The 27,130-nt window shown below is 42.2% G+C and overlaps 1 protein-coding gene across 10 annotated transcripts in view; it reads left to right on the top strand.

The window, feature by feature from the left end:
* RBFOX2 (RNA binding fox-1 homolog 2) overlaps nt 1–27,130 on the top strand; it is a 252,551-nt gene that overhangs the window by 100,592 nt on the left and 124,829 nt on the right. Inside the window, exons 3-4 of one of the 10 annotated variants that reach the window (XM_061638998.1) lie at nt 4,223–4,276; nt 6,095–6,212. The exons of the other annotated variants lie outside the window; for them this stretch is intronic. Coding sequence (XP_061494982.1) covers nt 4,223–4,276; nt 6,095–6,212 — 172 coding nt within the window. The remainder of the gene's footprint in view (nt 1–4,222; nt 4,277–6,094; nt 6,213–27,130) is intronic. 10 annotated transcript variants of the gene reach the window in all.

The raw sequence follows: 27,130 nt of genomic DNA, 5'->3' as shown, positions 1-27,130 counted from the left end.
ACTGTCCCAGATGCGTATCCTATGCCTAGGGTAGACGCAATGTTAGAGTTATTGGGGGCAGCAACCATTATCTCTACACTAGATCTCTGTAAAGGATTTTGGCAAATGGAACTAGACGAGCAATCCAGAGCCAAAACTGCCTTCAGTACACCAGATGGGTTATATGAGTTTGTGACCTTACCCATGGGACTAAGGAACTCACCAAGTTCATTTCAGAGGCTAATCAATACTGTGTTGCGAGGCATGTCAGATTTTGCAGTGGCCTATATCGATGACGTGGCCATTTTTAGCAAGTCGGTGCCTGAGCATGTCCAACACCTGACAACAGTATTGGAGGCCTTAAGAAAAGCAGGCCTCACAATAAAAGCTAAGAAATGCCAGTTTGGACTAAAGGAAGTAATCTATTTAGGACATAAGGTGGGGAGTGGGAAAATCACCCCCTTATGGAGCAAGGTGGAGGCAATACAAGCGTGGCCGATCCCCTTAACCAAAAAACAAGTAAGGGCATTTCTGGGTGTGGCTGGATTTTATAGGAAGTTTGTGAGAAACTTTGGGGAAATAGCAACCCCCTTGCATGAATTAACAAAGAAGAAGTGTTCTGAGCGTGTGGTATGGACGGATGAATGTCAGAAGGCTTTTGATCTACTGAAGCAAGCCTTGTGCCAAGGACCCATATTAATAGCACCAGACTATGAGCAACCATTCATCGTGGCTACAGATGTGTCGGACCTGGCGCTGGGAGTCGTCTTGCTACAGGAGAGAGAAGGCACCAGACATCCAGTGGCGTACCTGAGTCGCAAGCTGACGCCGAGGGAGAAAAACTATTCGTCGGTCCAGAAGGAGTGCCTAGTGGTCGTGTGGGGACTGAACAAGTTGAGCCCATACGTGTGGGGACGAAGATTCACAGTGACTACGGATCATCGGGCCTTGTTATGGTTGCAGACTATGAAAAACCATAACACTATGCTGCAGAGGTGGTCCTGGGCCCTACAGGACTATCAAGTGGACTTCCAGTTCATCAAAGGCAAGGACAATGTACTGGCCGATGGACTTTCCAGGCAAGTAGCTGGGACTGCAGTGACGTGACCAGACAGAGGAACAAAGAAAGACATTTTCCCCATAGAGACTTTTATTTGTTAACGCGACGTATAAATCCTGGAACAGGAATAATACTCTGCTGTTGTTTAAGGGGGGGGAAATGTGATGTTCCTATATATTAGTGTATATATGGTAAGTCCTGGTTGTTTAGAGTATACATGGTAAGTAGTGAAAGAGGAGGGGGAGTGAATGGGCAATAGAATGCTTGATGATTGGCTGAATGTTTAAAATGGGTGACAGTATAAATGAAAGGATGACAGGTAAATCTGGGTGAATGTGAGGTGGTGAATTGTGGAATCTGGGGGGAGAAGAGAAAGAGTGGATTGCTTGGTGGGGTTTGAGAGAGTTGTTTGCCAGGAGAGCGTGAAGAAGGAGGGAGGTGGAGTTCGGATTAGTATTGAGTAAAACCATATGCTTATGTGCCTTAAGAAGAAATCTTGTTAATCTTGTTAGCTTTGTTATCTGTAATAAATACTTAATTTGGTTTACCAAAGGCCTGATCCTTGGCTGGGGTTTCACAGACCAGAAGGGAGGGTAAGGTAATGACCAAGGCTGAAGGGGAACTGTAACAAATGGTGGCAGCGGTGAAGAGAATAACAATACCAGTATTCAGAGTCTCTGGGAATACTAGTATTGGGACGTTACTGGTGGTTGCCTAGCAGGGGGATCTGTTGAGATCTGTGCTAGAGCGGGGAGAGAAATCATAAGAGAGCGGTCCGGACTGGTGGAGTCCCTGGTGGTGCCTAGAGACAGGCAGTAACCATGAGCAGGTAGGAACCTGACAGGGAGAGCCAGGGAAGGACGCCTCACAAGGTGTACCACCCCGATCTAGCTCATTATTGTCTACACTGACTCGTAGCAACTCTCCATGGTTTCAGAGAGTTGGGTGTTAACTGGGTATTAATATTATGAAAGAGAGAAAAAAACCTCCCTTCTTTTCCACTTTCTCCGCTCAATGCATAATTTTATAAGTTTGTATTGTGTCCCCCCCTTACCTATTTTTTCAACTAAAAAGCATCAAATATTGTAGCCTTACCTCAGGTGAGTTTCTCTAGCCCCCTGATCATTTGGTTGCCCTTTTCTGTACTTTTCCCAATGTCCTTTTTGAGATGATGCAACCAGAACTGTACACAGTATTCCAAATGTGTCTGCGTCACAAGGATATCAGGGCACTGGAATATTGGCATTTTATTTTCAGCCCCCCTTTAAAAATAATACTTAGCATAGATTCCTCCCCACTTCATAGCTATCACACATTGGGTTGCCATTTTCATTGGGCTGGCCACCATGATCCCAGCATCTCTTTCCTGGTTAGTCACCACCAGTTTAGACCCTCACTGTACGTAAGTGAAATTAGGATGGATGTATCTCCAATGTGCATTACTTTATGCTTACTTACATATTTTGTTTCCCAGGTACCCAGTTCGGTGATATTCATTTTGCAGCTCTTTGCAGTTTGCTTGAGTTTCCCCCAGCCTGAATAATTTGGTGTAATCACATACTTGGCCAGCTGCTGCTCATCTTTAACTCCAGATCATTTTTAACCAGTTAAAAAATGCCAGTCCTCTATATACTATGGGTGCCTCCAGACTGTCAGTATTTTGCAGAAGACATTCAAGCACATACCAGAACTTTAGGCTTGTGCAATTAAGGCGTATTAAAACATTCTGTTTGCCCTAGCACAACAAATCCACTTTTTCAAAAACCCTGGACTTTTTGTGATTTTGAAAAGTGACGGGAAAATGGATTGAAAAGTATGGAATGAACAAATGATTAATGGGAATATGTGTAAACACCCCACAAGCAAATCAGGATGAAAGAAGGATGAATGCTGAATAAGAAATGTAATTGCTTCAATTAATCAGTGATGCAGCTATCTAATATATGAAATATAATATCTATCATGCATGAAGAAAATTTTGCAAAAGGACTCCCTCCTTCTCAGCTTCCATTTTACTCAGTTTATTATTAGTATGTAAATTTTGCCATCAGATGTTCATATTCACCCAAAAAACCATACACACAAACCTGGGTCATACATTTCTGGTGCAGCATGGTTGCTACTGGTGTCTTGGTCCTGTACTGCTCCAGCAACTTATGAAGAGTCGGAATTATGGGGAAGGCAAATTGCATGGGATTTTCCCATGATTCCCCAAAGAGGTGTAGTACTGAGACATTTTCAACATGATCTACCCATTCCATGTGATACTGTTCACCAAACATTACTGGTGTGACAGGTTTCCAGTCTGCACTGCTAATGTATGAACCAGAGCTTTGGGGTCTTGGAGTCAATGTAGGAATGGGTAAGTGCAAGATGAAAGATATTATTACTTGTGTCTTTGTTTCTCACCTTTCAAGAAATGTAAATACTGTGCTCTGTCCCCTTAGCTTACCATGTATGTCCAGAGAGAAGGTAAAGTATTCCATCAGCTCAACCATGTGGTGCTTTACTAGTCTTTCAGTTAGCTATGACACTTTTCTCTTTCCTGTATGTTGTATCTGAAGAATGTCTTTAACAACATGCAGCAGTAGCCATTCTACTGGGTGTGGAGGAGGGAACTATTGTTTTTAAAAATGGCAGATTCACAGGTTGATCAAGATATATTCTCTTTATTCTTACTGTTATAAGACAATTCTTAAATCTTCCAATGATTTTAATCATTACATTTATTGTAAAGATTTTGCAGTGGAGGAACAATTCATACCTGTATATCAAATATTGGCTGTATTTAGGTGTCATTGTTTCACTCAAAGCTTTGGCTTCAAATTGTGGTTTGGAGCAAAGCAGACCTTGATCTCTTGTTTGGCCGTAACTCTAAGCCAAGAACCATGTTAGGTGCTCCTGCTTGCTAGTGAAGAGGAACCAAACAGGGAGTCATCTTTTCATTCATGGTAAGCCATTAACTGTGGCTCATTCTGACATTCACCTCCCCCCCCCCGAATCCCTTTCTGCTCTCTTTAAAAGTTAAGGTTGCTATATAAATTATTTATGAAAACTAAATGAATACTTGAATGATAACTGGCTTGTGTTACTGACATGAAGTGGTTTTATACATGATGTTTCTGAATGAACAACTCAGAGTTTATTTGTTTATTGCATTTATATCCCATCTTTTTCTCCAAGGTGGCGTACATGGTTCTCCCACTCCTTATTTAATCCCCTCAACAACCATGTGAGGTAAGTTAGGCTGAGAGGCAGTGACTGGCCCAAGGTCACCCAGTGAGCTTCATGGCTGAGTGGAGATTTGAAGCTTGCTCTCCCAGGTCCTAGTCCAATACCCTAACCATTACTCCACAGTGGCTCTAATGAGTTGTATTCAACTAAATTCTACTCAGAGTAGACCCATAGAAATTTATGAATCTGAGTTAGTCATGCACATTAATTTCAACAGGTCTGCTTTGAGTGTGACTAGATTGGATAAAGCCCAGTTTCCCATTTAGATTGAACGTTGAAGCTTCATGAAAGCAACTCCATACCTTTTTTTAAAACCAAAAGTGGCATAGATTTTGGCAAACAAGATACGTTATAATCCTGCTGTTACTGTCAATTTTCTGACGAGAGAAACCATTCTGAAAAAATGAAAACAAAATCTGTTTAACAGTAGGTGTAGAATGGTATGCTCATAGTTAGTGTTAGTGGACTGCCTGCAAGTCGATCCTGACTTATTTCTGCCCTATGAATAGGGATTTCATGGTAAGCAGTATTCAGAGGGGATTTACCATTGCCTCCCTCTGAGGCTAGTCTTCATAGGAAGCAACAATGGTACTGAAAGCTTACGATTGATTCTTCCTGGGTCCTCCATTTGGCATTGAAGAAACTGGGCACACAGACTGCTTAAACCCTCGAGCGTGCAAAATATGTCAAACCGTGGAATTTTTGTTGCTGAGGACAACCTGAGCTTTTAAACAGCAAAGTAATTTTTTCATGTATGTTGCTGCTGTTGCTGAAGGTATACATTCCACATCTCACTATTCCCTCTAGGCTACTTTCAGCCTTCTAAGAATTACTAGCCTGATCTCAGGTTACAAGTAGCATACATGGCATCCTTGACTCCAAAAGCAACTTCTGAACCTGCTGGTCTTTGTCAGATTAATTTAGCACCTGTCCATATCTGTTAAGGCTCCAATATCCTCTCATAGGAATGTGTGGATTTGGAATGGTAAAAAGAAGTTTTCTAAAACAGGAAGAGCAGCTGGCTTTTCCAAACCTAGTCCCCTTTCTCACATCTTCTATCTCCTTTGCGGACAGTCAGAATTAATCCTCCTAAGTTTGACTGGAACAGCTGAGAGCATGCATTGTGCATAGCTCAAGGTCTCTCAGTGGATTCAGATTGCTTTCTTCCCCTCTCTCCCTTTCTTGCTTCAGTTCTGATTTAGGCAGCTGTCTCTGTCTGGGTTAAATGCAGAGAGAGAAGTGTTAAATGACATGAGCACATATTTGGTTATCAAAAAAAACACCTTCATTACAGATATCAATGTAGCTTCTCTCTTTTTCCTCCTTTTGCATCGTCAAAAGGATTTGGTATTCTAATCCCAGCACCTGTCTCTGCCTGGGACAGTTTTTTTTTTTTAAAAAAAGGTCTGGGGGGAGTGGAGGGTGAAACGGTCTCATATACTTTTTGCCGTCCTAGATTGCGGTTCCCTCTTACGCACCTAATGCCCAGAAGATATATCTGTTCAGCTCCTATGTGCTTGCTTGCTTTTTCCCTCTTTGCCCATTACTGTATTCCCTTCTTCCTGGCTATCATTCTGTTTGCTTCTGGGAACTGCAGGAGTGTATTCATTTTCAGTTTAGGAATCCTAATTTAGGAGCTTCTGTTCATCTGTGTGCACCTTAGTTTAGCAGTGCTGGATCTCACTAAGCAAGGCAGAAAGGCTGATCTCAAGGAAGTCAAACAGTGCATGTATATTTTCAGCTGAGCTAGTATCAACTTGTATATAGACCCAGAGGCCTGAGCCAAGTATTACACAGCACTGACAGGGACTTGTGCTTAAGTCTGCAGGAGAGGAGACGCAGACTCAGAGTTTCTGGTTCTTTGCCTGGCATACAGCTGGAGAAACCTTTGGTTATGTATGGTGTATATTGTATGGATTACCAATACCCAGTTGTCCAGGTAAGTTGAGAAAAGATCACAGCTTAATGCCTGTTCATGTTGTTCTTGTTTCCAGTTGTACGTTATTAGCTCCGTGTGTTGCTTTGAGAGGAAGGTGATATTTTTCCAATCTCAGCTACTTTGGTGTATCCAGATACACTTTCTTAAAAGTACTGCGCTTACCTTTTGCTGAAGTTGGCGTCTGACTTGAAAAGTTGAGGATCAGGATCTTGTGGGAGAAATTTGTATGGAGGAGGTTGTTCCTGATATAAATTCCAAGTATTTTGTGCATTTTTAAGGAGTGAGAAATAGCTTTGTTAACATTAAAATCCACCATATGGTATTCTTCAGATTTTCTTATTGGTTGATGGGTGCTGCATCACTAAGGAGCATGTGACTTGAAGATACCTCCTTTCTAGCTCTAGCAACCAGAAAAGTGATATTCCCTTCTTGAACTCATTCCTAGTAAGTGGATATGCTGCAAATTGTATAATCCGCTCTATCCTTCACTACATCAGTGCAGGATTCATGTCTATATAGAAATGTAGTGAAATATAGTGGTCTTAGCAAGTGCTTCAGACATTTTTAAGAACAATCATAAGGGTGGGAAATGTCTGATAACATTATTATTAATATAAATTTCTTTTTTCTTGGCTATCACAAGGCATAGTCAGGGATCTAGTATCCTATGCCTCTTTTTATAAGGAATAGCCATGTTTTTAGAAATGTCCTGGTTATATGACAAGTTTGGAGAATGACTGCTTTTTGTATTATGCTTAATATGAATCATGACAGTTTGCTTCAGGTTATTTGGGACAACTACTTTAGTAGCTAATGCTAAGATAGCTACTATATGAGCTGTCTTTAATTACATGCTTTTTCCAAGCCTCAATTCAGGTATTTATTATCTCACTTTTTTCAATGCCTTGTATGAGATATCAATTTTATTATAGTAGATGTTTTTAGATTGCAATCCTCTACACAGTTACCTGGGAACAAGTCCCATTGAACTCAGTGGGATTTACTTCTGAGTAGATATGCCTAGAACTGAGCTGTAATTTTTGTTAATCAGAATTATCATTGGTCAATGTTTTCTGTAATAATTTTTATCCCAATACAGGGCATAATTATGCTGAAGAACAGGGCCAGAAGGACTGTATTTGTCACAAGGGAGAGGTTCTAAAGTGATCAGTTGTTGTTTCATACCAAATAGATACTGAATAATTTTTGCAACCTGATTATGTTCAGGAAGACCAGGCAACTAGATATTATATTTGTTATCTTTGTGTTTTCTACAGATGTCAGCATCTGGAGTCTTTGTTATATATTTCAATAGTTACTGGTATCAATAACACAGTCATGAATAGTAGTGATAAAACTTTTCAGTTTCTTCTTTTAAGGTAATCTATGTATAATCACTTCAGTTATGAGGTTACATCCACACTTCCGCTGTTTAAAGCTCCCTAGGTGTTACAGTGCTTTGAATTTTCCATATCTCAATTCTTTCTTACTGATGCTGAGGCTAGCTGTAATGATTAATCACTGAAGTATGGAGGAGAGAAGTTTTGAACAACACCACTGTGTGAAGAATTTGGTGATCAGGTAATCTTGAAGCAGTTTTGGAGTTTTGATACCAGATTTTTGTATATTTAAATAATAATTCTTACTTACTTACTTACTTACTTACTTACTTACTTACTTACTTACTTACTTACTTACTTACTTACTTACTTACTTACTTACTTACTTACTTACTTACTTACTTACTTACTTACTTACTTACTTACTTACTTACTTGTTGCATTTGTATACCGCCCCATAGCCGAAGCTCTCTGGGCGGTTTACAGCAATTAAAACATTAAAAACATATATACAAATTTAAAAACGCATTTTAAAAAAGCAATTTAGAAACACATGCTAAAATGCCTGGGAGAAGAGGAAAGTCTTGACCTGGCGCTGAAAAGATAACAGTGTTGGGGCAAGGTGCACCTCATCAGGGAGGTAATTCCATAATTTGGGGGCCACCACCGAGAAGGCCCTCTTCCTTGTTGCCATTCTCCTAGCTTCCCTTGGAGTAGGCACCTGGAGGAGGGCCTTTGATGTTGAGTGCAGTGTACGGGTGGGTTCGTGTCGGGAGAGGCATTCCATCAGGTATTGTGGTCCTAAGCTGTGTAAGGCTTTATAGGTTAAAACCAGCACCTTGAATCGAGCTCGGAAACATACAGGCAGCCAATGGAAGCAGGCCAGAATCGATTTTATATGTTTGAACCATCTGGTCCCTGTTACCAATCTGGCCACTGCATTTTGTACAAGCTGCAGTTTCCGAACCATCTTCAAAGGCAGCTCCATGTAGAGCGCATTGTAGTAATTTAACTTGGAGGTTACTAGAGCATAAACAACTGAAGCCAGGTTATCCCTATCCAGATAGGGGTGTACAGGGCTGTGGAGTTGGTTCACCAAACCTTCGACTCCCCTGTTTTTCTACTGTCCGACTCCGACTCTTTCATAAATGGCAAATGTATATTAACTAGTAATAACAAATTTACTGTAGTAAAATGGTAGCACAAGGCATTTCATCACCACCACGTGAATCATTAGGCTAGATTGATAGAACATAAAATATATGTATTTGATCAAAATTTCTGAACAAGAAAACTTTCCTAAATTCCTATGAAAGTTTTTATTTTGAAGTCGGAGTTGGTACATTTCTTCCGACTCCACCCAAAATTGCTTCCGACTCCACGACTCTGACTCCGACTCCACAGCCCTGGGGGTGTAGTTGGGCCACTAATGGAAGTTGGTAGAAGGCACCCTGTGCCACCAAGGCTACCTGAGCCTCAAGTGACAGAGATGGTTGTAGGAGAGCCCCCAAGCTACGAACCTGTTCCTTCAGGGGGAATGCAACCCCATCCAGGACAGGTTGGACATCCACTATCCGGTCAGAAGAACCACCCACTAACAGCATCTCAGTCTTGTGTGGATTGAGCCTCAGTTTATTAGCCCACATCCAGTCCATTGTCGCAGCCAGGCACTGGTTCAGCACATTGACAGCCACACCTGAAGAAGATGAAAAGGAGAAATAGAGCTGCGTGCCATCAGCATACTGATGGCAACGCACTCCAAACCGCCGGATGACTGCAGCCAACAGTTTCATGTAGATGTTGAACAGCATGGGGGACAGAACTGACCCCTGCGGAACCCCATACTGGAGAATCCAGGGTGCCGAGCAATGTTCCCCAAGCACCACCTTCTGGAGCCAACCCACCAAGTAGGAGCGGTACCACCGCCATGCAGTACCTCCCACTCCCAACTCAGCCAGTCTTCCCAGAAGGATACCATGGTCGATGATATCAAAAGCCGCTGAGAGATCAAGGAGAATCAACAGAGTCACACTCCCCCTGTCCCTCTCCCGACAAAGGTCATCATATAGGGCGACCAATGCTGTTTCTGTGCCAAAACCAGGCCTGAAATGGATTCAGATAATCGGTCTCATCCAAGAGTGTCTGGAGCTGGCCTGCCACCGCTCGTTCAAGGACCTTGCCCAGGAATGGAACATTTGCCACCAGCCTATAGTTATTAAGATTTTCTGCGTCCAGGGAGGGTCTCTTCAGGAGTGGTCTGACTACTGCCTCGTTCAAGTGGTTAGGGACCACCCCCTCTCGCAGAGAGGCATTAATCACTTCCCTGGCTCAGCCGGCTGTTCCATTGCTGCTAGCTTTTATTAGCCAAGAAGGGTGAGGATCCAGCACAGAAGTGGTTGCACGAACCTATCTAAGCACCTTGTCAACATCCTCAAGCTGTACCAACTGAAACTCATCCAAGAAATCAGGACAAGGCTGTGCTCTGGATACCTTGCTTGATTCACCTGCTGTAACACTGGAGTCAAAGTCTTGGCGGATGCTAAAGATTTTATCCTGGAAGTGCCTAGCATATTCATTACAGAACAACATGTTCCCATCATGTGTTGAATATCCACTTTCTTTGCTCAAAATATACCATCTGCAGAAGAAGAATCCATACCCTTCACAGCATTTCAGCTATGACTGCATTTATTCTTGAAGAGAGAGTTGTGGGTGTATCTCAGTCATGGAGAAATGTTCAGAACTGCAACATGGTTGAGGAACTCTTCAGCTACAGAATGGAATAGAAAGAATTTGCAGAGAAGCTTGCGTAAGATGTTTGTTATATAGTTTCTGTAATGTTTCTTATATAGACATCTGAAATATGACCCACAAACCTGTGACTTTGTTCAGAAGAAAAATTAGTATATAGAATGTTAGATTACTGCATACTTTAGGTCATGTGATTCTTCATTAAATGTTTGTCCTGGTCATTAACATTTATTCCAATAATTTTTCTCTAATCTTATTCCTGAGTACAGATCCAGATTGTAGATTTGTTTCACTTCTTCCATAGATGGTGAAGGTAGCTTCAACAGGGGCTTTAAAGGATGCCTACCCAGCACCCTCCCCCCCAATCATGTTGGATCCTTCCCTTCCCAGCCCTGCGAGAAAGCAAGAGATCTCTAATGCAAAGCAAACTCGCAGTCTTGTCAGTTTCACCCTAGCAAAGCAAAGACACAGGCTTGAAATTTTATCCATAGCAAAGCAAAGACACAGCCGTGTCAGTTTCACCTTAAAGCAAAGGCATAGGCATGTCATTTTATTGATAGCAAAGCAAAGACACAGGGTCAAGACTTGAAAGTTTATTCCTAGTAAAGCAAAGCAAAGCTGGTCAGTTTTATTTTTAAAAAAGCATTTCTTACAAGGAGCTTTGTTCCTGGAGAATTCCTTAATTGAGGTATTACTGTATTGTAAATTTAACCATACACTGAATTCTTAATTTATTTATTTATTAATTTATTATTTCAATTTATATACCGCCCTTAGCGAAATAGCTCTCAGGGCGGTGAACAAACAAAATAAAATACAATATATCATAATAAAAATACAAAACATATACAAACAAACAACGAAAAGCACAGCAAAAACAAAATAAATACTACAAAAATTAAAATACAGATTAAAAGAGTAAAAAAGTTAAGAAGATTAAAAAGCCTGGGAGCATAAAAAGGTCTTTACCTGGCACCGAAAAGATGGAAGTGTAGGCGCCTAAGGCTCTTTGCAAAGGTTTCACATTTCACGGGGGGTGGATTTTTAATATTCATCCATACTTAATTGTGTAGTAGTATTTGCAGAAAATAATTTATAGGCACTAACTGATCCCAGGTGAACCCAGAATAGAAAAGATGCATCCTGCTTGCTAGGGTAAAAGGAAGGGCAAATTATGGAGATTCCAAGGACTAAGAAAAAAGACAGAAGCAGGAAAAGTGCACTAAAAGGGAGGGTAAGCAGCAGCTCTTTAAGACCCCAGGGATTCCTATTGCCTGGTATCCAAACAATCACTTACCAATTACAGCTCTGACTTCACTCATTGGCTAATAACACTAAGAGGCAGGAGCAGCCAGACTGGCTCATTTTGCATAAATAGCTTAGAAGGGTATCTGCCCATTTTGCTCCATAACACTCTTTCTAGGAGAGCTAGAGACTTGCATTTTTTAAAAACTGAAAGTTCAGATTTTGGGCAATCTTCTGGGAATGCCACTGAAGGACTTCATGGATGCCATGGTGCCCATAGTGACAGGTTGGTGACCCTTGAATTAGAACATAAAAGTAGGACTTGTAACTGTTGCAGTGTGGAATGCTCCTGTTGCAGTCAGTCATGCCCTCCTCCAGGATACACCATTTTCCATTTCTTGTTCCATCCCCTTTTTTATTACCCCCAACCTCCACAGTCAGTCAGCACCCTGTGGCCACTGTTCATGCTCAGTCCTCATTGGGCTGTTATAGGGGATTCCTCTCCTTAAGCCTTCCCCAAAAGACAGGGGAAATGTATGAAATGATGACTAGTGTAAAGAAAGTGGATAGAGAGAAGTTTTTCTTTCTCTCTTGACATACTAGAACTCGGGGTCATTCAATGAAGCTGAATGGTGAGAGATTCAGGACAGACAACAGGAAGTACTGCTTTATACAGCGCATGGTTCATCTATGGAATTCGCTACCACATGGGAGGCTGGAGACTTTTAAAAGAATGATAGCTCAATTCTGTGCTACTTGCTGGGGGCGCCACTGAAGGCCTTCACAGGTGCAGTGTCACCTGTGGATAATGGGTAGGCAACCCCTGCCTTAGAGCACTCCAGATAGAATACTAGATGCCTAAAATAAATATACAGTTTAAGGTGTGTTGTATTTGCCTGTAATGGATACTCTGGGAGGACTTTTTCAGTGACCTTTAGCCTCTCACGCATGACCCATCACCTAGCAGCGCTGTTTCTCAGGAGTAAATATCAGAAATGCAGTGTGCAAACTTTAAAGATATTCTTAGCCAGTTGGTATAAAAGCACTTGCAGGTTTTTGCTTGCTCTCTAAGGAGGTTGGAAGAAAAACGGGAGGAGGATGTTCAAAGACAAAAATTGCTTAAGTGTGCCAGCAATACATCCATATTCTTCTATTATTTTAGCTGTTAGGTTGCGAAGGATCTTGCCTTGCATTATTCACAACTCAGGTGGGTTCATATATCAGAGACAAGGAATCTGTTGTTGTTGTTACATATCTGGTTTCTTACATTTTTATCCTACCTTTCTTCCATAAAGCAGCCCAGGGCAGCATACTTGCACTTCCATGGTAATTAGCCATCCAACACTGACCAGACCCATATTATACAGCCAGGAGAGTGACTGTATATTATAGCCAGCATGGATTTTTCACATTCCGCAATGTAAATTGAAAATAACCCCCATGCCAGTCTTGAACTCGGAAACGCTTACTTAACAACCCTCTAAATTTTCATGGTGATACACAAAACGGTCAGAGCGAATAGAGAGTTCAAAGTCTAAAAACAGAGAAAAAAATCTGTCAGAGTTCTCATAATCTGTTGAAATTAATTAAAACTCAGCTATGTTCACAGAGTACCTGTAATCCTATTACTGATCTTGCCCCATATTCTGATCTTCATCTTCTCCTGTGTAAAAGTTAAAAAACTGCCTGGCTGATTTTTAATGAATTTAAGAATTTTTGCATTGAACTGAATGATAGTGTAGGGCATGCTCAGGAAGAACTAACTGCCAGTATTCTAAAAGCCATATTCACAACTGCTTGGCTTGGCTAGGCTAATCAGAGGGCCACACCAACACCAGACTTTGATTTCACTTGAGACAGTCGTGGCTTCCCCCAAAGAATCCTGGGAAGTATAGTTTGTGAAGGGTGCTGAGAGGAGACTTCTATTCCCCTGACAGAGCTCCAGTGACCAGACTGGTTTAACAGTCAGCCACTCTGATTAAAACTCTGTGAGGGGAACAGGGCGTCTCCTAGCAACTCTCAGCACCCTTCACTAATTACACTTCCCAGGATTCTTTGAGAGAAGCCATGACTGTCCAAAGTGAAATAAAGGCCTGGTGTGGCTGTGGCCAGGGACAACTTTGGTTTAAATTTGGGTGGGAGACTACATGTGCCTGCTGTAGAATAAAAAGATGGGGGAGACGCTGCAAAGCAATGAAACTGTTCACAGTGTTTTCCTTTTAGAAAGGAAAGGGTCTTCCCCTGTGCCCGGTGCCCACCCATCCAATCTCCTCCCCTCCCCTTCCTCCTATCCTCCCTGCCCCTCTCCCAGGTCAGTGTTGGACTATGACCTGGGAGGCCCGGGTTTGAATCCCCACACATCCATGAAGCTCACTGGGTGACCTTGGGCCAGTCACTGCCTCTCAGCCTCAGAGGAAGGCAATGGTAAAACCACGTCTGAATACTGTTTACCATGAAAACCCTATTCATAGAGTTGCCATAAGTCGGGATCAACTCAAAGGCAGTCCATTTCCATTTTCAAACATGATTGCACAGAAATAAATCCCATTGAACTCAAAGTATGAAAATGATCAAACCCACCCTCCCTCCCCTTTCCCCCTTCCCCCTATTCCTTCCCCCTTTCCTACCCCTCCCTTTGCCCCTCCCTCCCCATCCCCTTCCAATCCCCTCCTCCTTCCATCTAGATTAGATTCTCTGCAGAAACATTAGTAACACAGGCAAGAAGCAAAGTAAGAACACCACCAACAAACATACAAAAATATAATTTTCCATCTTTGGAGATGGCAGGTGTTGCCACCACTCACCATATGCTCAGAAGCACATGTTACCAAATTCTTCCAAGCTACACAGGAAGTGCATTGGACTGTGAAAGACCAACCCAAATTGTGTTTGCATTTTGACAAATTTGTAGGGCAGTACAATATCGCAGAGAGGAGTTCAGGTCTCCTGCTCCTTTGGTGCATTCGCTATAGCTGCCCAATTTCCCTGCTTTTTAAAGTTTGTTAGAAATATCCGTGGGCTATAGGTACGTTCTTAAACCGCAATGGTTTTTTGCCTATTAGTGAATTCAGTAAGGTGTTAGCCTCATATGCTTTCAGCCTATACCCAGAGACCAGTGAATATTGCAACAGTCAATATTATCATATGTATGCCACCCTGGGCTCCTGCTGGGAGGAATGGCGGGATACAAATAAAATAAATAAATAAATAAATAAGTCTCAAAGTTAGGTGGGGAGTACTTGTTTGGCTAGCAGTGCAGATCTTTGAGGTGCGTACGATGTAATGAGGTAATCTCGCCTTCCTGTGGAAAGAAAGCTGTACCTAACTTTGTTGTTGGTACTACTTGGATTTGTTCTAACTCACTGGCAAAAACCTGTTTGAGAAACAGAGAAGCATGAGTCCTCTGAGCTGCACTAAAAGGCTAAGTTTACCCCATTACAATATCCTATTTATTTTTTATTAATAAGACTTTTACCCATCCCTTATGGCTTATGGCCTCAGGGCAGCTTACAATAAGAAGATAAACCTAAAAAAAGTATAAATAAGAACAATAAAAAACCTCAGAGCTGCAGATAAACACTAAAACCATGTAGACTGATTCAAGAGCATTAGATGTCAGTGAGGTCTTTTGTAGGATGTAATGGGCTACTTTTACTTTTTGCCATTTCAATTTTTTTCATTTTCCCAGTAAAATGTGTAGATAGGATATAAGAACTATATTCAAGAATAGTGGTAAACTGTGGATTGGATATATTTTGAAAAAGCTATATTCTTGGGAAGTGCCCTTGAAGAGGATTTATACTTAGGTTAGAGATGTGAAGGCCTAGGAAAAAAATTGAAAAAATGATAGGGAAAACCTGTCCCCCTCCCCAGTGTTTTTCTTTTTTTTCCTGGGCCTTCACATCTCTATAGGTGTTAAACCTTGTAATATCATTAGATTTATGTTGTCTGTACTTGAAGCTGCTATCTTCAGGCTGATGGAGTTTATAGACAGAATTTGGGGAGCTCTAAGTTATAAGCTCTAAGCGAAGGTAAGTCTGATGCTAAGGATCTCGTATCTCAGACTTCAGGGATATTAGTGAATGGCCCTTTCATTGGAAATTGAAACTTAAAAATAAAAAATTAAATGTCCCTAGAGAAGGAGAATGATGAAATGGCTCAAATGACCTTAATAAGTGGGCTGCTTTTATTGTAAGCAGAAAAACCAGCATCCTAAGTTTAATATTATTCCACAATTTGTAAAAAATATAGACCAGGGATTCTTAACCTGTGGTCCATGAATTCCTAAAGGGTCTGTCAGACCACCTCTTTTGCCTGGCCCTGGCACGGATCTCTCACGATGCCACCACTAGGCGTCACTACCTGACACACTGGAAAGCAATGCTGCCCTGAGACTTTGCCTTAGTCTCCTTTTAACAGATTGCTATTATGTGTCTACGTACACTTTCAGGCCACCCCCCCCTGTATCTTTCTGTCTTTAAAGACTACAACCCTGGGTTGCCTTTGGATACCTGCTGCTGATACCATTCACCGCTGCCAGCATAAATACTGGTTCCAGCTCTGATTTTTGCTCTGCCTACCCTTCTCCTCTGTATGAACCCAGCCAAGGATCAGGCATGTTGTTAAACCAAACAGATTTATTACATAACACTGGAAATAAGCAAGAGTACGTTGAATTCAGTTGTCATGCTTGTGGTTAAATGTGTGGATAAGTGATCTTCAACATATTATAGTTTCTCTTACTTCATATACTTTAGTCCTAAACCTGCCTCATTACCCATCTAAATACATATCTACCCCTCACCCTCTTCAACCCAAAACCAGAACCAAACCCCTGACCAACTGTCATTCTCCCATATATACATTCAACCACCCAGACGAGATGCTCAGCCAATCACAGCACAGCATTCCTCAACATTCCATCATGTGTACTCCCCCCTCCCAACTCACTCTACTTACCATATTTAACCTACAAAACCAGCACTAACCATAAATATTATACAAGCACTACAGGGGCATCACAATTCTCTCCCCCTTTAACGAAAGCATAGTATTCTTCTTGTGCCCAAGAATAACACAACATGTTTAAACAGAGTTCATTGCACTCAAGAGGAGAGTGTTCATACAGTTCAATTTCCCGGTCAGGTGACTAAAGTCTCTGGTATATGTCTGGAAAGTCCGTCTGCCTGCACATTGTCCTTTCCTTTAACATGTACAAAGTCCACTAGATATTCTTGCAGCACCCATGACCATCTCTGGAGCATGGTGTTACTATTCTTCATGGAGTCCAGCCACATCAGCGCACAATGATCAGTGACAACGGTATATCTTCTTCCCCACATGTAGGGACACAGTTTACTCAGGGCCCACACAACAGCCAAGCATTCCTTTTGCACTGACAAGAAATTCCTCTCTGTTGTTGTCAGCTTTCTGCTCACAAAAGGAATAGGATGATTGGTGCCTTCCCTTTTTTGCATCAGCACAACTCCGAGACTAAGGTCAGACATGTTAGTGGCCACGATGAAAGGCTGCTCATAGTCCGGAGCTATTAGCCCTGGACTCTGACATAGTGCCTGCTTTAACTGGGCAAGAGCTTTTTGGCACCTTTCACTCCACTCCACTTTCTCTGGCTGTTTCTTTTTAGTCAGTTCGTGCAGTGGGGTAGCTGTTTCCCCAAACCCCTTGATAAACTTTCTATAGTACCCAGCCATACACAGGAATGCTTTCACTTGCTTTTTATTCAGTGGAACAGGCCAAGACTGTATAGCCTCAACTTTACCCCATAAGGGGATTATTTTTCCACTTCCCACCTTATGTCCCAGGTATGTTACCTCAGGTAACCCAAATTGGCATTTTTTTACTTTAATGGTCATTCCAGCCTTTTTAAATGCATCTAAAACTGTTGTTAGGTGTTGTTAGTGCTCTGGCATTGACTTGGTACATCATCAATGTAAGCTATAGTGAAGTCTGACATGCCTCTCAGGATGGTATTGATCAGCCTCTGGAAGGATGCTGGTGAATTTTTAAGCCCAAATGGGAGAACTGTGAAATCGTACAGCCCATCAGGTGTGTTAAATGCCGTTTTGCTACATAACTTCTCATCTAACTCCATTTGCCAAAACCTTTTACACAGGTCTATGGTGGAGATTATTTTGGCTGCACCCAATAGTTCGAGCATAGAGTCTACCCTTGGCATAGGGTATGCATCCAGAACTGTAATTTTATTTATATACCTGAAGTCGATACAGAATCAGATAGTTCCATCCTTTTTAGGAACCAACGTGATTCTAGATGACCAGGGACTAATTGATTCAGGTATCACACCCAGCTCTAACATTTCCTTAACTTCCTTCCGGATCTCTTCAAGCACTCTTACATTCACACGATAGGGGGTAGACCTTATTGGAGGGTGATAGCCAGTGCCAGTGTCTATTCAGTGTTTTGCAACACTAGTTCTACTAGGTCTATTTCCAAAGAGTTCCACATATTTACTGAAGACTCTAATGATTTCCTCTCTAACCTGATCATCCACCTCCTCTGACCACTCCAGCTGATCTAAACCTCCCTCTATCTTGCACCAAATCCAGCAAGTCAGTCCCACTCCCTTCAGGAAACAAGGTGACCTGTAAAACCCTTGCATCTCTAGTGTGATAGGGCTTTAACATGTTCACATGTACCACTTTGTGTTTTTCTGGTTTATCTGATTTTATAACGTAAATCAAGGTGTCTTAATTTTTCTCTAATAACGAGTGGTCCCTCCCAGCTGGCTTGTAACTTGTCCTCTTTTCTGGGAATAAACACCATGACCATATCCCCCACTTCATATGAATGCTCTCTTGCTGTTCTGTTTTTGTTGAGCTGGCTCATATTTTCTTGTACTACTTTCATCATGGATTCTAATTTGTTACAGAAGCACATCATATAATCTACCACAGATGTTTTATATTCCACCAAGGACCCTTCCCAACAATTCTGTAATAATTCTAAAGGACCCCTAACTTTCCCAGAACATATTAGTTCAAAAAGTGAAAACCCGGTGGATTCTTGTGGCACCTCCTGATAGGCAAACAAAAAACACCCCAAGTGTTCATCCCAATCCTGTGGGTGATCCTATACATAGCTTTTTATCAGGCACATAAGGCCAGCTCCCTGCTGAAGCTAAGCATGGTCAGGTCTGGTCAGTGCCTGGATGGGAGACCGCCCCGGAAACACATGTAAGCTGCCTTGGGTTTCATGAAAAGAAAGGTGGGGCATAAATGTAATAAATAAATAAATAAATAAAATCATAGGGTCCATGGATGGGGGTCATAGGGTCAGGGGGTCCATGAACCGGGCGCAAAAAATCAAATTCTATAAAATACATTGTATGCAAAATGTTGTGTGTATGTGTTCATGTGCATTTTTCATGGGAAATGGTTCCATAGCTCCCACAAACTCCTCAACACTGTTTGGTAAGTATCTGGTGTGTTTTGCTTGCCTATTAGCATGCATAGCTCTGAAATTGAACAGTACAATGTTTTAGATAGCTGGTGTTAAGTAGGGATGAATAAATAAGTCAAATTCTGGTTTGTGTCACTTTTGCATGTGTTCATTTTAAAGTCTGTTTCATCCCATTCCTGCACTGATTAATGAAATCTTTAAACAGGTAATAGCCATCCCAAGTGGCTGAAAAACCACAGTTGCCACTACCATGCATGTTGAAAATGTAACTGTAAAAGCTCCTGAGAGTCTGTCCTATTGCTTCCAAGGGCATTTGTAGCCCATTTTGACTGCAGATAGCAGTGCCTATGCTTTCTCGCAATTTTGGTGTTTTTTTGGTCTTAAAAAACCTTTAAAAAATATAAGACTGATATAATTCATTTCAGTGTGGAGCTGGAGGTTTGGATCAGGTGAATTTTATTTATTTATTACTGGCATTTGTTAGTTGCTTTTTTTCAACAGTGGAACTCAAAGTGATTTACAACAAGAATTTGCTTGGGAAGGCAGACACAATAATTTCCTTGAGCACCTGCAAGCTTCATTCGTTCATTGGTGATCACTCGTGGCCGAGTAAGATTGTCTTCCGAGATAAGGACTTTAACAGTGGGTCCGTAAGTGACTTTGGAGGCCAATTCTGGATCCACACAAGCCTCCCACAGTGAGGACATAGGTTTCCAGATGGAAGATGGTCGCGATAAGGATTTGTTTGACGTGCCTTCCGCTTAGCTCATTTGTCCCGTTCGCCCTGTGTTCGTGCTTCTTCAAAGTCCACAGCACTTTTGATAATAGCTGACCTCGATTTGGGATGTTCACGGGCCAAGACTTCCCAGTTGTCGATGTTCATGTTACATTTTTTTAGATTTGCTTTAAGAACATCTTTAAACCTCTTTTGCTGTCCACCAATGTTCTGTTTTCCATCCTTAAGTTGGGAGTAAAGTAGCTGCTTTGGAAGACTGTGATTAGGCATTCGAACAACATGGCCGGTCCAGCGAAATTGATGTTGAAGGATCATTGTTTCAACACTGGTAGTCTTTGCTTCTTCCAAAACGCTAACATTAGTCTGCCTATCTTCCCAAGTAATTTGCAGAATTTTCCGAAGGTAGCATTGGTGGAATCTTTCAAGAAGTTGGGAGTGGCGTTTATAAATGGTCCATGTTTCACAGGCATACAGTAAGGTTGGTAGTACAATGGCTTTGTAAATAAGCATTTTGGTCTCCCTGCGAATATCCCGATCCTCGAACACTCTACGTTTCATTCGGGAGAATGTGGCACTCGCAGAGCTCAGTCAGTGTTGAATTTCAGCATCAATGTCAGCTTTTACAGAGAGATGGCTGCCGAGATAGGGGAAGTGATCAACGTTTTCCAACGTCACACCATTAAGCTGGATTGATGGTGCTACAGAGGGACTAGTTCGCAGCTGTTGATGAAGCACTTTGGGTTTTTTAATATTAAGTGAGAGCCCAAGCTTTCCATATGCTTCTGCGAAGACATTTAGGATAGTTTGAAGATCTTTCTCTGAACGTGCTAAGAGCATCCTAACTCAGCAACAGTATACTTTCAGGACAAAGTTGGTCTGCATCATGTCTGTGTTGGTATGCAATAATTTGCTTCGGATATCAGTAAGAAACTGCCAAATTTAATCAAATAGGGGTTTGTGTTGCAACCAGTTGGGGAACTCTGCATCTCCTTACATGATGTTCTAGAGACAGCTTGGAAACATTGATTAATATAGCCTTTAGTTCACCTTCTAATTTGTTTACATTCCAATACCCTGAGCATTTTCAGAACATGAAAAGCTTGGCACTTGGACATTACTTTCAATTGTTCTCCAATGCTAGAAATTTAACACACACACCCCGTAGACTAATGGGTCAGAGATATCTTGGCCTTGCCATTCATTAGTAAAGAGAGTTACCACTATTTTGGACAGATTTACATTTGAAGGGAACAGAAGGGAGATTTGAGTGAAATACAGAGCTTTTAACTACCTTAATCTCTATAATGGAAATGTATTAAAACAGTAAATTCAGTCAGTATAGCTTAGTAGTGTCTAAGAGATTGAGCTGTGAATCAGGAACTGGTCCATGTTCATACCTCACTTCTGCCATGAACTCAGTAAGAAGCGTTAGACAAACCACTCACAGTGATATAGCAGGCCTTGTGCCAGCAGGTGGCACCGTGGGGCTGTCGATTCAGCTGTCAGTGCCATTCTGGGCCCTTTTTTCTGGCACTTGAACACCAGGTGGCCACTATTGTAGTTGCTCACAGTGCCTTTAAATGATTCTGTGGTGCATCATGGACAATTACAGTTTTATTTATTTATTTATTTATTTATTAACTTTATTTATACCCCACCGTTTTTCCAAATTGGAACTCACGGCGGCTTCCACATAAAAAACAGATACAATTAAAACCTACCAAAGTTAAAAGCATATAATACATAAGTAAATAAATATAGACAGATATAATTAAAAAATGAACTCTAATTTAAAATAGCATTAAACTGTTTCTGATATTAAAAACTATACTCATAAAATCAGAATAATTAAAAAAAATAAACAAGCAAGAGCAATATGACCTCCTTTTGGGCCTATCCTTAGCCGCCTTCGGAATCAAAGGCTTGCTGAAATAAGAAAGTTTTTACCTGTTGACGAAAGGACTGCAGGGAAGAGGCCATTCTTATCTCCTTAGGGAGGGAATTCCAAAGCCTAGGGGCAGCCACCGAGAAGGCCCTATCTCGTATCCTCACCAGTTGTACTTGTGCGGATGAAGGTATTGAAAGAAGGGCCTCTCCTGAAGATCTCAGGGCCTGGGCAGGCACATAGAGGGCGATGCGGTCTGACAAATAGCCTGGACCCAAGCTGTGTAGGGCTTTATAGGTCAACACCAGCACTTTGAATTGTGTCTGGAAACAAACTGGCAGCCAGTGGAGCTTTTTTAGCAGGGGAGTTGTATGGTCTCTGTAATCAGCCCCAGTTAGCATTCTGGCTGCAGCACGTTGTACCAGCTGAAGTTTCCGAGCAGTCTTCAGAGGCAGCCCCACGTAGAGCGTGTTACAGTAATCTAAACGGGATGTGACTAAGGCATGTGTCACCGTGGCCAGATCGGACGGATCAAGGAACGGGCGCAGTTGGCGCACTAATCTCAAATGTGCAAAAGCCCTCCTGGCCACTGCAGAAACCTGGGAATCCAAATTTAAAGCTGAGTCCAGGAGGACACCCAAACTGCGAACCTGTGTCTTCAGGGGGAGTATAACCCCATCCAGCACAGGCTGTATCCCTATTCCCTGATCTGCCTTACGACTGACCAGGAGCACCTCTGGTCTGGATTAAGCCTCAATTTGTTCATCCTCATCCAATCCACAACTGATATCAGACACCGGTTTAAAACTAAGACAGCTTCCTTGGAAGAAGGTGGAACGGAGAAATAGAGTTGGGTGTCATCAGCATACTGGTGGCACCGAACTCCAAACGCCCGAACAACCTCTCCCAGCGGTTTCATGTAGCTGTTAAATAACATAGGGGACAAAACTGAACCCTGAGGGACTCCACAGGCCAATGGCCAAGGAGTTGAAGAGGAGTCCGCCAGTACCACCTTCTGGGTTTGCCCCTCCAGGAATGACCGGAGCCACTGCAAAACAGTGCCCCCAAGTCCCATCCCAGCTAGGTGAACCAAGGGGCAGGTTTGGCTCCACTATGTGAGAGGAGACGCTCAGGAGCGATTGTGTCCACCGCTCTGGCCATTTCCTCATTCCAGAGGTCAACCAGGGCTTCGACAGGATTGCCTGCCAAGGTGGCAGGAAAATCCCCAAGAGTCCTCAGGAACCTATCTGGGTCCATCAGGCTCCTGGGGCGGACCATCCTAATCGGTTTTGGTTGCCCAGCACTGATTGAAGAAGCATCACTACTGCTGTCACATTGTAAAGCCTGTCTATTTGTCTCCTATTTGGTCAAAATGAGGAGGAAAGGCTATCTGCCAACATATGGTGTGGTATGAGAGTGCTCCATGCTGAGGGTCCCCTCTAACCTGGAGCTGACCCTTGGATATAACATGAGCTTACCTTACAATTCTGTTGCAAGGTTTATAACAATGTATGTGAAGCACTTTGAAAATTTGAAAGTGCTATATTTAATACATATTTTGAGAAGTTGTTTATTTGCTATGCATTTGGAAACAAATTAAAATATTTTAACCAAATTTTGTATGATGGTTCCTGAGATCAATGAGCAAGTGTTCATCTGGATACAAATGGATGCCATTTTGGATTAAGATGGCAGACTGAAGCTTTCAAAACTGTACTGATTTTAACCACTGATTTCAAAACTATATTGATTATATTGTTTCTTAAAATTCCTGAGCAATGCTGGGTCTGAAGCTGCTAGTAAATGCTAACTTGTTTTATAAATTCCCAGAGGAAAAGGGGGTACAAATAGAAGTAGACATGGCACTGAGATGAGTGGAGAGGTTCATATCTTTCCTTTCAGCCCCCTGAAAGGGATTCAAATAATCTCCTACTTGCTCAGCATATTGAATATCTAATGAGCAGGGCCTCCTCTAGTATGCACACCTTAACGTTGTGAGGGGATTTGAGAGTGTCGAAGAACTTGACAGCAATGCTGCCAGGAGACTAGGCCAAGAGGCTAGACTCCTAACAGAGTGGAGAGGTTCATACCTTTCCTCTCAGCCCCCTGAAAGGGATTCAAATAATCTCCCCTTTGCTGTCCTCCTGTGGCTTCCAGCTACTGGTTTTCAGAAGCATACTGCCTCTGACTATGGTGGCAGAGCACAGTCATCATGGCTAGTAGCCACTGGTAGTCTTATCCTCCATGAATTTGTCTAATTTTCCTTTAAAGCCATCCAAGTTGGTGGCCATCACTGCCTGTTGGGGGAGCAGATTCCACAGTTTGACTGTGTACTGTATGAAGAAGTACTTTCTTTTATCTGTCCTGAATCTTCCAACATTCAGCTTCATTGAATGTTCACGAGTTCTAGTATTATAAGAGAGGGAGAGACTTTTCTCTATCCACTTTTTCCATGCCACTCATAATTTTATACAGTTGTATCAGGTCACCTCTGACTTGCCTTTTCTCTAAACTAAGAAGCCTCCTATGTTGCAATCTTTCCTCATAGTGGAGTTGCTCCATCCCTTGATCATTCTGGTTATCCTTTTTGAAGTGAGGTGACCAGAACTGTACACAGTATTCCAAATGCAGCCACACCATAGATATATACAATGGAATTATAATATTAGAAGTTTTATTTTCAATACCCTTCCTTACAAGCCCTAGCAAGTGGATTGTGGAGAGCAAAAGGGAAGGACAGAAAGAGAGCAATAAACAATAGTCAGCAGTTTGGGCACATAGTCCCTTAACTTAGATGCACAATTACGGTTAGTGAGGGAGAAGGGGGAGTGGTGCCACCTGCATGCTCTGCCAATGTTCATGCCTCATCCTCTCCCCCCCCCCATTGTAGGGAGCAAGAGACTGCAATGACTGTGAGTGTACTTTCCCGTTTCCCCTTGAGGGTTATAGTAAAGCAGTGTGTGTGTGGCAACAGCTTCTGCACCTTACAGCTGTGATCCTGCAAGGGAAAAAAATGCTCCTGAGTATTTGGCCAGTGTTTAATTGGAGCGGAGTGACTAAATTTGGCCAGCAAAGCGTTTATCTGCATGTGGGGATGTGTGTTTCTCCACTGTGAGGGCATGAGTATTGGAGCAATATAATTCAGACAAGACACATAGTATTCATATATGGGAAAAGTTGCTGATTGAGAGAGGATTATTGCAGCAGTTATTCGTTGCAGCATGTATTCCCCTGCCCCTTGCTTACTTGTGTGCGGTGCACTGTCCTGGCACACCAGTTGGTGTAGGGGAGATGGTTGGGTGATTTGTACCTGAAGTCCTGAGGCAGAGTACCTGTTAGGTTCTAGGCAGAGAAAATTGTTAGCAGTGTGCATATGTTCCCATTTGTGCTCAGGAGATGAGTTCTTTTGCAGTGCCTTTTTTGTGCAAATTCTGCTGTTTCATTGCAAAGTGCATTAAAATAATAAATACTAAAGTGATGTCCTGTAGTCAAAAGTGTATTTTCCCTATAGCTTCCCATTTTCAGAGTTCCCCCTTGTGAGCTGTACAAGAATGTAGGAAACTGCCTTATACTGTGTCTGACCATTGGTCCATCTAAGAACATAAAAACATAAGAACATAAGAAGAGCCTGCTGGATCAGGCCAGTGGCCCATCTAGTCCAGCATCCTGTTCTCACAGTGGCCAACCAGGTGCCTGGGGGAAGCCCGCAAGCAGGACCCGAGTGCAAGAACACTCTCCCCTCCTGAGGCTTCCGGCAACTGGTTTTCAGAAGCATGCTGCCTCTGACTAGGGTGGCAGAGCACAGCCATCATGGCTAGTAGCCATTGATAGCCCTGTCCTCCATGAATTGGTCTAATCTTCTTTTAAAGCCATCCAAGCTGGTGGCCATTACTGCATCTTGTGGGAGCAAATTCCATAGTTTAACTATGCGCTGAGTAAAGAAGTACTTCCTTTTGTCTGTCCTGAATCTTCCAACATTCAGCTTCTTTGAATGTCCACGAGTTCTAGTATTATGAGAGAGGGAGAAGAACTTTTCTCTATCCACTTTCTCAGTGCCATGCATAATTTTATACACTTCTATCATGTCTCCTCTGACCCGCCTTTTCTCTAAACTAAAAAGTCCCAAATGCTGCAACCTTTCCTCGTAAGGGAGTCGCTCCATCCCCTTGATCATTCTGGTTGCCCTCTTCTGAACCTTTTCCAACTCTATAATATCCTTTTTGAGATGAGGCGACCAGAACTGTACACAGTATTCCAAATGCGGCCGCACCATAGATTTATACAATGGCATTATGATATCGGCTGTTTTATTTTCAATACCTTTCCTAATTATTGCTAGCATGGAATTTGCCTTTTTCACAGCTGCCGCACACTGGGTCGACATTTTCATCGTGCTGTCCACTACAACCCCGAGGTCTCTCTCCTGGTCGGTCACCGCCAGTTCAAACCCCATGAGCGTATATGTGAAATTAAGATTTTTTGCTCCAATATGCATAATTTTACACTTGTTTATATTGAATTGCATTTGCCATTTTTCTGCCCATTCACTCAGTTTGGAGAGGTCTTTTTGGAGCTCTTCGCAATCCCTTTTTGTTTTAACAACCCTGAACAATTTAGTGTCATCAGCAAACTTGGCCACTTCACTGCTCACTCCTAATTCTAGGTCATTAATGAACAAGTTGAAAAGTACAGGTCCCAATACCGATCCTTGAGGGACTCCACTTTCTACAGTCCTCCATTGGGAGAACTGTCGGTTTATTCCTACTCTCTGCTTTCTGCTTCTTAACCAATTTCTTATCCACAAGAGGACCTCTCCTCTTATTCCATGACTGCTAAGCTTCCTCAGGAGCCTTTGGTGAGGTACCTTGTCAAACGCTTTTTGAAAGTCTAAGTACACTATGTCCACTGGATCACCTCTATCTATATGCTTGTTGACACTCTCAAAGAATTCTAATAGGTTACTGAGACAGGACTTTCCCTTGCAGAAGCCATGCTGGCTCTACTTCAGCAAGGCTTGTTCTTCTATGTGCTTAGTTAATCTAGCTTTAATAATACTTTCTACCAGTTTTCCAGGGACAGAAGTTAAGCTAACTGGCCTGTAATTTCCAGGATCCCCTCTGGATCCCTTTTTGAAGATTGGCGTTACATTTGCCACTTTCCAGTCCTCAGGCATGGAGGAGGACCCGAGGGACAAGTTACATATTTTAGTTAGCAGATCAGCAATTTCACCTTTGAGTTCTTTGAGAACTCTTGGGTGGATGCCATCCGGGCCCGGTGATTTGTCAGTTTTTATATTGTCCATTAAGCTTAGAACTTCCTCTCTCGTTACCACTATTTGTCTCAGTTCCTCAGAATCCCTTCCTGCAAATGTTAGTTCAGGTTCAGGGATCTGCCCTATATCTTCCACTGTGAAGACAGATGCAAAGAATTCATTTAGCTTCTCTGCAATCTCCTTATCGTTCTTTAGTACACCTTTGACTCCCTTATCATCCAAGGGTCCAATCGTCTCCCTAGATGGTCT

Source organism: Rhineura floridana, chromosome 8, assembly GCF_030035675.1.
Source record: "Rhineura floridana isolate rRhiFlo1 chromosome 8, rRhiFlo1.hap2, whole genome shotgun sequence".
NCBI lineage: Eukaryota > Metazoa > Chordata > Lepidosauria > Squamata > Rhineuridae > Rhineura > Rhineura floridana.
This window is presented reverse-complemented; position numbering and strand designations above follow the sequence as displayed.